The 13,952-nt window shown below is 41.1% G+C and overlaps 1 protein-coding gene across 1 annotated transcript in view; it reads right to left on the reverse strand.

The window, feature by feature from the left end:
* Positions 1 to 13,952, reverse strand: part of CORO1C (coronin 1C) — an 81,141-nt gene that overhangs the window by 24,796 nt on the left and 42,393 nt on the right. Inside the window, exon 3 of the mRNA XM_073313435.1 lies at positions 6,955 to 7,077. Coding sequence (XP_073169536.1) covers positions 6,955 to 7,077 — 123 coding nt within the window. The remainder of the gene's footprint in view (positions 1 to 6,954; positions 7,078 to 13,952) is intronic.

A 13,952-nucleotide genomic window follows, 5' to 3' on the forward strand; every position in this document is an offset into this window, starting at 1 on the left:
AAATTATTCAAGACAGTTGAGTCCAAAACACACTGCAAGGAGTTAGAGGAATCTCACAAAACTGGGTGTCAAAGGAACAAAATGGTAGATGAATTTCAACACTGAGAAATGCAAAGTAAAGGACATTGGAAAAAATAATGCCAACTATATATATACAATGTTGGATTCTAAATTAGCTGTTACCACCCAAGAACAAGATCTTGGGGTGACTGTGGATAGTTCTCTGAAAACTTCCACCAAATATGCAGCAGCCATCAAAAAGGGCTAACGGTGTGTTAGGAACTATTAGGAAAGGAATAGAAAATATGACAAAATATCATAATGCCAATAATTAAGTCCATGGTGCACGCACATATTGAACACTCTGTTCAGTTCCGTTTGCCCCACATCAAAACATAAGAATGGCCATACTGGGTCAGACCAAAGGTCCATCTAGCCCAGCATCCTGACTTCTGACAGTGGCCCATGCCAGGTGCCCCAGAGGGAATGTACAGAACAGGTGATCATCAAGTGATCCATCCCCTGTGGCTCATTCCCAGCTTCTGGCAAACAGAGGCTAGGGAAACCATTCCTGCCCATCCTGGCTAATAGCAATTGATGGACCTATCCTCCATTAATTTATCTATCATGAATTTTTGAACCCTGTTATAGTCTTGGCCTTCACAACATCCTCTGGCAAGGAGTTCTACAGGTAGACTATGCGTTGTATGAAAAAATACTTTTTTGCTTTAAACCTGCTGCCTATTAATTTCATTTGGTGGTCCCTAGTTCCTGTGTTATGAGAAGGAATAAATAACACTTCCTTACTTTCTCCACACCAGTCATGATTTTATAGACCTCTATCCTTTCCCCATGTAGTCGTCTCTTTTCTGAGCTGAAAAGTCCCAATCTTATTAATCTCTCCTCATACGGCAGCAGTTCCATACCCTCAATCATTTTTGTTGCTCTTTTTTGAACCTCTTCCAAGTCCATCTTTTTTGAGATGGGGCGACCACATCTGCACGCAGTACTCAAGATGTGGGCATACCATGGATATTTATATAGAGGCAATCTGATATTTTCTGTCTTATTATCTATCCCTTTTTTAATGATTCCCAACATTCTGTTCGCTTTTTTGACTGCCGCTGCACACTGAGTGGATGTTTTCAGAGAACTATCCACAATGACTCCAAGATCTCTTTCTTGAGTGGTAACAGCTAATTTAGACCCCCTCATTTTATATGTATAGTTGGGATTATGTTTCCCAATGTGCATTACACTTTTTTTTTTTATCATCAACATTGAATTTTATCTGCCATTTTGTTGCCCAGTCACCCAGTTTTGAGAGATCCTTTTGTAGCTCTTCGCAGTCTGCGTGGGACTTAACTATCTTGAGTATCATCTTCAAATTTTGCCACCTCACTATTTACCCCCTTTCCCAGATCATTTAGGAGCATGCTGAATAGGACTGGTCCCAGTACTGACCATCACAGTGGTCGGTACATTCTCTCCTTTCTGAAAGCTGACCATTTATTCCTACCCTGTTTTTCCTATCTTTTAACCGGTTACCAATACGAGAGAACCTTCCCTCTTATCCCATGACAGCTTACTTTGCTTAAGAGCTTTTGGTTGAGGGTCCTTGTCAAAGGCTTTCTGAAAATCTAAATACACTACATCCACTGGATCGCCCTTGTCCACATGCTTGTTGACCCCCTCAAAGAAGTCTAGTAGGTTAGCGAGGCATGACTTCCCTTTACAAAAACCATGTCGATTATTCCCCAGTAAATTATGTTCATCTATGTGTCTGATAATTTTGTTCTTTACTATAGTTTCAACCAGTTCGCCCAGTACTGAAGTCAGGAGTACCGGCCTATAATTGCTGGGGTCACCACTGGAGCCGTTTTTAAAAATTGGCGTCACATTAGCTATTCTCCAGTCATTTGGTACAGAAGCTGCTTTAAATGACAGGTTACAGATGACAGTTAGTAGTCCTGCAATTTCACATTTGAGTTCCTTCAGAACTCTTGGGTGAATACTTACTGCTGTTTAGTTTATCAATTTGTTCCAAAACCTCCTCTAATGACACCTCAATCTGGGACAGTTCCTCGGATTTGTCACCTAAAACTCTCAGGCTCAGGTTTGAGATTCTCCCTCACATCCTCAACTGTGAGGACAGACGGAAAGAATTCATTTAGTTTCTCTGCAATGGCCTTATCGTCCTTGAGTGCTCCTTTAGCATCTTGATTGTCAGCGGCCCCACTGGTTGTTTAGTAGGCTTTCTGCTTCTGATGTACTTACAAATTTTTTTGCTATTACTTTGACTCTTTGGCTAGCTGTTCTTCAAATTCTTTTTTTAACCTTCCTAATTATATTTTCACACTTCATTTGCCAGTTTATGCTCCTTTCTATTTTCCTCATTAGGATTTAACCTCCACTTTTTAAGAGATGCCTTTTTTCCTCTTACTGCTTCTTTTACTTTGTTGTTTAGCCATGGTGGCTCTTTTTTGGTTCTCTATGTTTTTTAATTTGGGGTATACATTTAAGTTGAGCCTATATTATGGTGTCTTTAAAAAGTTTCCATGCAGCTTGCAGGGATTTTATTTTTGGTGCTGTACATTTTAATTTCTGTTCATAGATACTAAGGTCAGAAGGGACCATTATGATCATCTAGTCCGACCTCCTGCACAACGCAGGCCACAGAATCTCACCCACCCACTCCTGCAAAAAACCTCTCACCTATGTCTGAGCTATTGAAGTCCTCAAATCGTGATTTAAAGACTTCAAGGAGCAGAGAATCCTCCAGCAAGTGACCCATGCCCCATTCTACAGAGGAAGGCAAAAAACCTTCAGTGCCTCTTCCAATCTGCCCTGGAAGAAAATTCCTTCCCGACCCCAAATATGGTGATCAGCTGAACCCTGAACATGTGGGCAGGATTCACCAGCCAGATACCCAGGAAAGAATTTTCTGTAGTAACTCAGATCCCAACCCACCTAACATCCCACCACAGGCCATTGGGCCTATTTACCATGAATATTTAAAGATCAATTAATTACCAAAATCATGTTATCCCATCATACCACCTGCTCCATAAACTTACCGAGTTTAATCTTAAAGCCAGATAGGTCTTTTGCCCCCACTGCTTCCCTTGGAAGGCTATTCCAAAAGTTCACTCTTCTGATGGTTAGAAATCTTCGTCTAATTTCAAGTCTAAACTTCCTAATGACCAGTTTATATCCATTTGTTCTTGAGTCCACATTGGTACTGAGCTTAAATAATTCCTCTCCCTCTGATATATTTAGAGAGCAATCATATCCCTCCTCAACCTTCTTTTAGTTAGGCTAAACAAGTCAAGCTCCTTGAGTCTCCTTTGATAAGTCTCCTCCTGTTCCATTAACCTCCTCATTTTTGTGTAGTTTCCCTTTCTGAAATTAAATGCTACGGTGTCGGGCTGCTGTGGTGTTTTCCCCGCCATAGGGATGTTAAATTTAATTATGTTATGGTCACTATTACCAAGCAGTCCAGCTATATTCACCTCTTGGACCTGATCCTGTGCTCCACTTAGAACTAAATGAAGAATTGCCTCTCCTCTGGTGGGTTCCAGGACTAGCTGCTCCAAGAATCAGTCACTTAAGGTGTCAAGAAATTTTATCTCTGCATCCCTACCTGAGGGGATATGTACCCAGTCAATATGGGGAATAGTTGAAATCCCCCATTATTACTGAGTTTCTTTTAATAGCCTCTCTAATCCCCCTGAGCATTTCACAGAAGAGATATAGTGGAACCGGAAACAGTTCAGAGAAATGCCATGAAGATGATCAAAGGTATGGAATGACTTCTATATGAGGACAGACTTTAAAGATTAGGGCTGTTCATCTTAGGAAAGAGATGACTAATGGGGGATATTAGAGAGGTCTGATATCATGAATGGTGTACAAGCAAGTTATGAGAGAAGTGTTATTTACCTTTTCCACCCCAATACAAAAGCCAGGGATCACCCACTGAGGCAGCAGGGTTAATACAAACAAGAGGAAATACTTTTTTAAAGAACATACATCTAACCTGTGGAACTCATTGCCATTGCGTGTTGTGATGGCCAAAGTGTAACTGGGTTCAAAAAAGAACTGCATAAGTGCAAGGAGGATAGGTCCATCAATGACTATTAGTCAAGATACCCAGGGATGCAACCCCATACCTCTGACTACCAGAAGCCAGGAGTGGGTGGATCACTCCATAACTGCTCTGTTCTGTACACTCCTCCTGAAGATCTGGTACAGGTCACTGTTGAAGACAAGATACTGGGCAAGATGGACCACGGTCTGACCCAGTAAGGCAGCTCTTCTTATTGCATCTCCAGTCTGCAGAATCTGAGCTTTCATTTCAATAAAAAGTTTCTAGCCTTCATGCAAAGTTAACCATCGCAATGGAACACAAATGTCAACGATGCAATGGCGTCTTCCTGAGTCTGCAGAGAGCATGAAACAACGGCTATGGGAGGCACGAACTCCACCACCCCCTTTATCTTAACAGGATGCTAACTAAAGCCTACTGACAGCTTACATGTCATTAACTATTTCATTGCTGATCATTTTATCAGATGGAAAAGACATCAGAGTGAAACCCATGGTTGGAAACTGTTGGAGGAAAGGAAATGCAGAGGCAAAAATGGAGGGGAGACAGAAAAAACAAAAGAAGGATGGAGAAGAGAGGAACATAAGGCAGAAATGGCAGGACTCCTATAGGTAAGAATGATATTTCCATCAAAAGACAATGTGACTTTTTTCATTATTAGGTTACTTCCTACCTGTAGGCTATGTTCTATCCTGCATCTCCTTGCAAACATCTCATTGATGTCAGTGGGAGACCTGCTGTGGACTGAAGGTAGTACAGATTCCTGAACAGTGTGCCCCAAATTCAGAGTCAATTAAAAATGGAATTTTCCAAAAGTGAACTGCACACTCCTGCACAAGCCTGTGTGGATTTCTCTGTCAGGGCACCAGCATGTTTCTCTTGCTTCATTTTAGTCATTAATGAAGAGTTCAGAACTAACTGACAACTTAGATATATTGGCATTTATTCAAACTAATAAGACAGACAGTTTAGGAAGCAGGAATTTGAAACCGATACTGAAGACAATGCTAAATTACCAGTGCCAAGATATAATATCAATTAGAGATGGAAAGAGACCCATTAGATCAGTGGTGGGCAACCTGCAGCCTGTCATGGTAATCCGTTGGTGGGTCGCAATACCTTTTGTTTACATTGACTGTCCGCAGGCACGGATGCCCCAAGCTTCCAGTGGCCGCAGTTCGCCATTTCCCCCCATCCTACCCGGGTATTTGTAGACAGTTTGTCCCTACATTAGCGGTTACTTAGACAAGCTATAATTGCACTTCGCTGATCTTTCCACATAAATCAATACCTCTGGATGTTCCAACGTGCTTCTCATTGCAACTTGGATTAGGGGCTTATTTCTTCTTCTACAAAGAAGTTCTAGATTTAAGGTTTACCAGTTCTACTGATGTTTATATTTCAGAGAGTATTTGTTCCATTTCACATACCTTCTGAATTGTGAACATTCTGACACCATTTCAAACAATTCTAGATCGGTTGTGAACTTTACAAATCACAAGTTTGAGGGTTTTTTTGGTGTGTGAATACTTTTTTTTTTTTGGGAAGGATTTTCTTATATTTGTTATGGAGTCAATGCCTATCTCTGATCAAGGCCATTTATTGTTCAAAGTGCTCTAACCCAAGCTAAAAGGGAACCCATGTTCAAGGTTGGCAGGTGCAAAATTTAGAACCCTGTTAAAGTTTTGACATATCTACACATCTTGTGGATGTAGACAAAAGTAAGGTGTTCACCCTTAAATCAAGGGCTGCAACAGTCCTAAGAGAAACTGGGTTTGTCCTCCTTTGCCCCATTCCCACCCTCCTGACTCTTCTTCAATCCAACACCTCTCCAGTTGCGAGCTCTGGGGGTCGGAGCCACATCTGCCTTCTTCAAAGCACTATAAAAGGATACATGTCCATGACTGGCTTGGTCATGATCACTTCTTTCTTCCTCCTCACCCTTAAAGACCCTGTCTGTGAGACCAGGGAAGAGACTTGCATTTACCTATAGGTTTTGTTTTTGGAACAGTTAGGAAGGATGGAGAAAGGCCAAACCAATTATGCCAAGGCAGACCCGATATCTGGATTCTCAGAAGAGAAGGTTCCTCTAGGAGTTTTGGGCTTTGATTTTCTTGAACAATGCAATGAAATGTCAAATGGACAATTATGGAAATTCAAAATCCTGTAATCTGTGTTTTCACATAGAGTTCAAATTTACAGGTTTCTTCCCAGTTAATAATTGGGTGACCATCATATGTAAAAACCACACAGTATTGTTCTGAACGCTGATCATGGTAATATGTTATCTGACCTGCTGCATCCTGTCTCATACTTCCCTTTATAACCTTCAGTGTCTCACTTAACTACAATAGAGCATTGATATCCCCAAAGGGGGACTTGGCTCCTTGGTCACTTCATCCATCCTGTTGTGCAGTACTGATGGGGCTGTTAAACACCCTCCTCTTCATTCCAATTTGTTTAATTGGCTCCTCCAGATACACTAATGTCATTGCTTAGCCAGGGTTGGATCCTGCAAGTACAGAGTGACCACTACTATCACCGAAGTCAATGGGAGCGGAGGCCTTCAGCAGATTGCAGAATGAGACTTCCAGCGGGTGCTGAGAGTAGAGTGCTGTTACAGGAGACACTTACCTGTCTTTGGAAGCAGAGCATCACCTGCACAGTCAACTCTTAAGCTGGAATAGCCTCTCTAGTGGAATTATTTCTGAAGTCAATGAAGCATCAGTACCATAAAAGCTCACCCAATACTTTTCCAAAGAAATTTTATTTGAAGATCAAACAAGTGAAATTTTCTAAATAGAAACCAGGTCTCAGGCTTTTAAATATGCTTTTTATTAACTTACCATGACAGTGCAGTCCTCAGAACCACTGGCAATGACTTGATCATTATGGGGACTCCAGTCTATGTCAAGCACAGGTCCTGTGTGACCACATACTGTTGGGTATGACTTGTCAATTCTACCTGTCTAAAGAAAGAAAGAGGGAGAGCTGTAATGTGCAGACCAAACCAGGCAACACACAGCATTTCACAGGGTAAAAGAACTTTTCCCACACTCTACTCCACCATCTCCTCCAAACAACAATTTCATAAGCCTTAATTTCGTGTGTTTATGACTCTCATGCAGCACTGCCCCAAACTCATCAATATCCTGACAATTTCTGACTTTGAGACATGTACATACACAGACCTGCAGCAAACCTGGGGACTTTCTTCTCTCAGCAACGTGTCTGCTTTGCCAGCCCAGCTCCAATGGGTGTTACTGGGACATACTTCTGGCAAAAGAAGTTAGACCCTCAAGTTCTCCTGACTGTGTGGGATTATGGAGTGGTGGCACCTGCTTAGTTGTGTCCTCCACATAGCAAGGAGAATATAAAAAGGTTCTTATTTTGCCACCCTAAATTTTTTTTGTGGAGACTGGCAACAGTTACAGATACCCGAGATAAGAGTTATATCAAAGGGGCGTTCTGGACACTGGAACTTCTTCACAGCTTAACTGTTGTCACCTTTCATGAATTTAGTTTTTGTGGAAAACACATGACAGCTGTGCAGAGTGTACCCCTCTATTCCCAGAAAAGAAAAGTCACCCATGCAGGCTTCCCATAGATACACCAACCTACCCACCAGGAGACATCTTTGCCTTCTACTGGAAGGAGTTTGTCTACGGTGAGAATTCTGTCTGCATAGCCCATTCAATCCTTGCCCAAACTGCTGACTGACAAGACCATCAATTAGTGCCATTTGTGATGTGGATCTCTCTGCACTAGGAACTGGACGGGGACCAAGAGAGTGACAAGATTCTCTATAAAAACAATTTCCACACTTATTTGCAACAAAAATTATTCACATTTCTATCAAGAGGTTAGCAAATCTCTAGAGCACTTGCCTAAATCAAGCCAATTGGAAGGATAAATCTTACAAGAAAATTAGCTACTGCCTGGTGTTCATCTGAGTTTGAGAAGACAGAATTCTAGTAATTTATAGTTCTTTCAATTACTCAAATTGTTCACTGGTACTACAATAAAAGGACTCTGGCAGCTTCGACATCGCTCTATTGTCTGATAATCTTTTATTACCTACTATTGGTGCAAAACACTTGAGCTTGCTGTAAGTGAAAATTAAAAAAGAAACATTTTATATTAAGTCATTCGCACGGTTTCTTCTGTTCCTTTTGGTCTTTCACACAAAAACAAGTAAATCAATATTTTTTCAGATAGGGAAATGTGACTAAAAACCGTAAAGATTGGAAGGTTTTAGAGTAGTAGCCGTGTTAGTCTGTATTCGCAAAAAGAACAGGAATACTTGTGGCACCTTAGAGACTAACTAATTTATTTGAGCATGAGCTTTTGTGAGCTACATGAAGTGAGCTGTAGCTCACGAAAGCTTATGCTCAAATAAATTGGAAAGACTGGAAGGAGGATTTGGGCAGGTGCAGTACCTGAAATTGTCTTCAACTCATTCTTTAAAACTGACTAGATTTCAAGCGGACCATATCCTTTCCTTTTGCAAAGTTATAACCTATAAGAAGGGGTTCAGCGAAGTTCCTGACCGGATTCTAGTTTCTTTACACATAAAGAGCTGCAATCTAATCTCAATTCTACTGTGTGGTAGTTTCCTGACCCTGGGGCGCGAGCTGCCTTCACATGACTGTTAGTAATTCCCATGGAGATGATTATTCAATTCCAAGTTCTCTACATAGAAGGATTTACAAAGGGGCTGGACATTAGCTTTCAAGTACTATTGACATTAAGATGTATTTGTCAAGAATAAAACAAGATGTAGATCCTAAGGGAATACAAGTCAACGCAGTTATAAAAACAAGGCGCAACTATTTCCTAAAAACCTAAATTCAGGCTCAACAAACAATGGTGTCCTTGTCTCAATTCCTCAGTTGCTTCTGAAACCTTTTAAAATTAAAATGTTGAAGACAAACAATACAAATAATAAACCAGAAACTCTCAAATTGAGAGCTAGAATCTACTTATGCCTTTTTGCATGCAACAAGGTAAAACGTATAAACAGGTTACAACAAACTGATGTATGAAGTCACCACATTTTAAAATATCAACTTTTAAAAAAAAAAACAGTAACATTTCAAGACTGAGCATCTTTTAAAAGACACGCCACAAATTAAATCCAAACTAAAGAGCTAAATCAAAAGGAATAGATGGTCATGTAAGGTACTGTCTGCAAATGTAAATAAATAAATGGCTATTCCTAGGTAAGGCTTTTAATTAATTTTCTTAGCAAAAGAGGGGGCTATAATGATTAGTTGCAGACTGAGAAAAGTGAGCACTTGCCAGTCTCGATTTGGGTTTTTAACAATCATCATCAAGATTCTTATTGGGAGAAAAATATCAGTTTGAACAAATGAATTAAACTAGAAAATTTTTCCTGTCTGCATGATCAAGATAAAGCCTGAACACCAAGTCTGCAAGCAAACAGGAGACTGTGTTACAAGCTTATCCTCCTAAATAATTGTACTTCATGCTTCTCATTTTCTAAAATGCAGCTCATTTTAAAACTAGCTATCTTGTAGTGCCATTAGCTCAATAAGCTGTTGTACTCTGAAATGACATTAAAAAGGACATGATTGGTCTCCATATTTATCATCTATCAGTGACTTGTGAATTAAATGTGCTCCATTTACAAATAAAGATTATTTTTTTATACCCAGCCTTGCAAACCACCTGAGCTCTGAGAATCAAAATGGATTCTTTCTTTTTTTGGCTACTGATAGCCACAACAGAACTGGGAGCCAAAATAGGCCACTGATTCCTGCCAAACTCCACCGTCTTCACATTATCAGCTCAGCAACACCTGTGCAAACCCATGGTCTTCAGTGAGGATTAACACATGGAACTGACTGGTTCTGTAACTGGAACCCCGGAAACAATTCTGTTCAGAACGCACAAGGAGGGGAAAATAAATCCATCTTAACCATGTTGCAACTAAGAAAATGTAACAAATAAATTGTAGCAAAACTCATTCTTGTCACTTAAGTGACTAGATATAACCCAGAACACAGGGGAGCAGCTGTTCTTGGTAAGTGTGATGCCCCACATGGTGACAAGTGATTAAAGAGCTACAGTGAGCCAGGCTGACTCCACCCCTCCAGCCCTGTCAATCATGCAATGGGTGCAAGAGTGTTTAAAAGCAGGAAGTTCAAGTCAGTTGGCAGGCGGCTCTGGAAGAGCATGGACATTAGCTCTACAGCTCCCAAGAGGAATCCCTGAAGAGCTTCAGGGAAACTGCCCTCAAGAAGGGTACTCACCAGTGCCATGCCCCTACAAGGAGGCAGCAGACTCCAGTCTACCAGCCACGCAGGTTAGCCCCAGCAAGCCCCCACTGCATTTGGTACTCCAGCTGTCCCTGGGGGTAGTGAATCTGGGGCTCCACTGAAAGGATGTGGGGAGTGGGAGCCAGCAGCCCCCATCCCTTTAAAATGCAGACAGACTCTCTGGTATAGTTTAGTATTGATAAGACAGACCACTGTTCATACGGACCGTGGCACCCCATTGACTTTGCAGACCTTAGCCACCCAGAGGCACCCATCAGCAACAGTAAGAAAGTGGTATTTTTAGTTTCTTTTCAGAGCAGAGCTGCACTTTAAGTGTTCAAACTGAGAGGAGAAAATAACTGAGTTATACAGTGAAGATGTCAGTCAAAAGTCTGCAGAAATGTTCCTTTGTTACAGGTGAACAGTCATTTCTCTCTACGATTTATAATGCATACCCCTTTCCTTTACGGAAGCCATCAGGGTGATTATTACTATAGCAGAAACACTTATCACCTCAAGCAGGAGCATAAAGATGGAAAAAGAGGCGACTAGGAAGTAACAAATAAAGGCCATTAGCCACAAACTGGCGGGGAGAAATGTTTATCTATTAACAAGTTTGGAGGAAGATGCTGGGAGAGCTACACGGCAAGTGATGTGCAGTGTATTTATTTACAAAAGTGCAGGTGACCAGCATTCCCACAGTGCAAGCAAGTGACTGCGTACCATGCCACCCACATACATAACACAGGATCACAGGCTCCACACTACGCAGTTACATTAGATGTTCTAGCAGACACAAAAGGAAACTTATCTCAGCAGTACAAACGGCCATAGATCACTGATTTTTACATTTAGGGAGAAGACCCTGCTGCTGCCATGAATAACTGAGCCATTACTAGACTGAAAGGGTAATACAGTCACTGACTCTGGCCCACACAGAATGCTCTCCCAAAAGCACAAATAAAAATAACTAAGCAAGACAATGTAAATGGACATAATGGTTGACTGAATGAAATACTGCCCTTGTGTCTAACAGTACGGTAAAGATGAAAGAAGAGGTCTGAACATCTGTGGAGGAGCTACTGAATTGTGGTCAGGAACAAGAACAGCCGGTCTTAAAAAACAGCACATAGGAAACCAGGAGATTCTCCTAAAACCCTAGTGAAAGAGGAAGAGCCGTGCTCACAGATACGTTCTCTTTAGGGTTACATTTTAAAAAATATTTTAGATTTGAAAGGATTACCCTCAAGAACGGAATCAGCAGTGCTGTCAAAAGCCAAAATTCATGTAACCCCTTCAGAGCTAGATCCGCAACATCTCCTTTATAGCCACAAGACACTGGACAGAGGCAGGCAGGTCACAAAAGCTAAGCAGGAACAAACACTGTTACTGCTCGACAGGAGCCTTCTAAAGAAAACTCAGGAACTGCCATATTTTATTTTATTACTCAACACTGAGCCAGTGCCCCAGCATGGTTCAGGGTGGTCAGGAAAGGGGCCACCTTTCAGATGAGAGCCTGACTGAGATTTGGGACCACTGGGCACTATTCACAAGAATAGGGGCTTTAGAACTGATCCAGGCTACCAAGGTTAACCTTGTTAGGAGTCAGTACTTTCCCTCTACTTTCAACTGGATATTGAACCTTGGCTGCATCTCTAAACCAGTTTTGTAAGATTGCTGGTGCAAAATGTTCTTGGCTGCCTCTTCCCTTGGGGGCCCCATTCCAGCAATAGGAGAAACCGAGCTTTGGATGAGTCTACAGCACTCTGGGAACACTTGGGTGGAAAGGGGCATTGAAAGAGTTTGGGGGTTTTGGTTCAGTTTAGTGACATGGGAGTCATCCATTGAAGAATCCCCTTTCTGCTGAACTGCTCTTCTGGAGTGTTCCAAAAATAGAAGAGGGAGACAGCAGGATATTGTATCTAGTGGAGTAAAGTGCAGGCTGGAAGTCAGGAGCTCCCTAGTTCTAATTCCAGCTTTGCCGCTTCATGGGTTTGGAAAATGTCAATTATTGTTCCTAGTCTCCCCAGCTAGACAATAGGATACTTCCTTTGCGATGTGAAGGTGAATATTTGTACATGCTTTGAAAAAGTAAAGCACTATAGGAAAGCGTTACAAACAGGTGAATTAAATATAGGACACTACATTATGAAACATTCACAAAAATGAAAGACCCAAGATGAAGAATCTAGGGAGAGTCATTTTGGACTTCGATACTAGAAATGCCACTACAGTTGAGGGATGCCACATTCAAAGTTTTTAAAACTCTTCAAATACATGCAAGACTACATGATAGTGAAGTGTAGTACAAAGTTTGCATCTTCTATGCCAAACTGGTGGGTTTTCATCCTGCCATAATCCTTGCAGGTTTTTTTTAAATGTAATCTTTTAATTAGTTAAGGATTTACAGTAAGTCTCAAGTGTTGATACACAGCTTAATATTAACTCAGTACAACTACGAGAAATTAAACCCTTTTCATAATCCATTACTATTTAGGATGAGCAATACATCACAGTAACAATTTATGATAGTTCAATGGATGTGGTTTTACATTTAGTACATAATGAAGCCAATCCAGAAAGGCGAATTAAAAGATTAAGATTTTAGCAGGCTGGATGGTTTAGGCTAAGAGATGCATGCTCAATATTCAAGTCCTTTAGCAGGCAGTAGGTTAACTTTACCAAATAAAGTCATCTAGCTGTTTCATGCCTCCAAAAACAAAGTTCCTGAAAGAGATGAGCAAGAAACTTCTGTGATTAAGTCCAGAAGAGATGGATAAGCAGCACAGAAAAATAGCTGCTAAAAGTGACAGTGTTATTAAGTCATTTGAATGTCTTTTACAATTGATTCTCTGCCAGGAAAGGGCAGTTGGTCAGAGGAAACAGTTCATGGATTACAGTAAAAATATGTGCAGAGAACAGCTGCTTCCTCTGATTTTGTGTTGTGCTCAGTAAGATCACAACTGAAAACAGGGAAGCAGCATCAGATTGCACAAGTGAAAGCGATTCCACTATCTGCATGCTGAGGAAGGGGTTTGGAGAAGGAAATCAGATCACAAAGGCTGGGTTTGAAATGCTAATTGACCAGTAACTTTTTTACTTCAGAGATGCACTGCTCAGACTGGGACAGGACTTTATTTCTACTCTCCCTACAATAAACTCAGTCTCACAAACCTAGAACTTGTCACTGAAGCTTAATGTGAACTGCTGTGGCCACAGAACACCCATCCATAGCCATGCCAGATGGTCACATAAGAGGCTGTTAGAATGAAAAAAAAAAATATGGCAGGATGTAATGAAAGTGTATTGCTCATTCCTGACCATGACAAATGGCTATTAGTCATCCAGCCAACCAACCAAGGCATCCATGGCTAATCCTCAAAATGAGGACTGTTACTCCCAAAAGGCCCACTGTGCTGTGTGTCACAGTGACAAACAAGCTATTGAAGCCTTTAAAGCATTCATAGCTAAATATTGCAGTTGGATTTTCCTTATATCTTCCAGAAATCCATATACAATGCTCTGCTCCAGCTCGGTTGATGGTTCGTTATTTCTACAGCTCC

Source organism: Lepidochelys kempii, chromosome 15 (genome assembly GCF_965140265.1).
Source record: "Lepidochelys kempii isolate rLepKem1 chromosome 15, rLepKem1.hap2, whole genome shotgun sequence".
Taxonomy (NCBI): Eukaryota; Metazoa; Chordata; order Testudines; family Cheloniidae; genus Lepidochelys; species Lepidochelys kempii.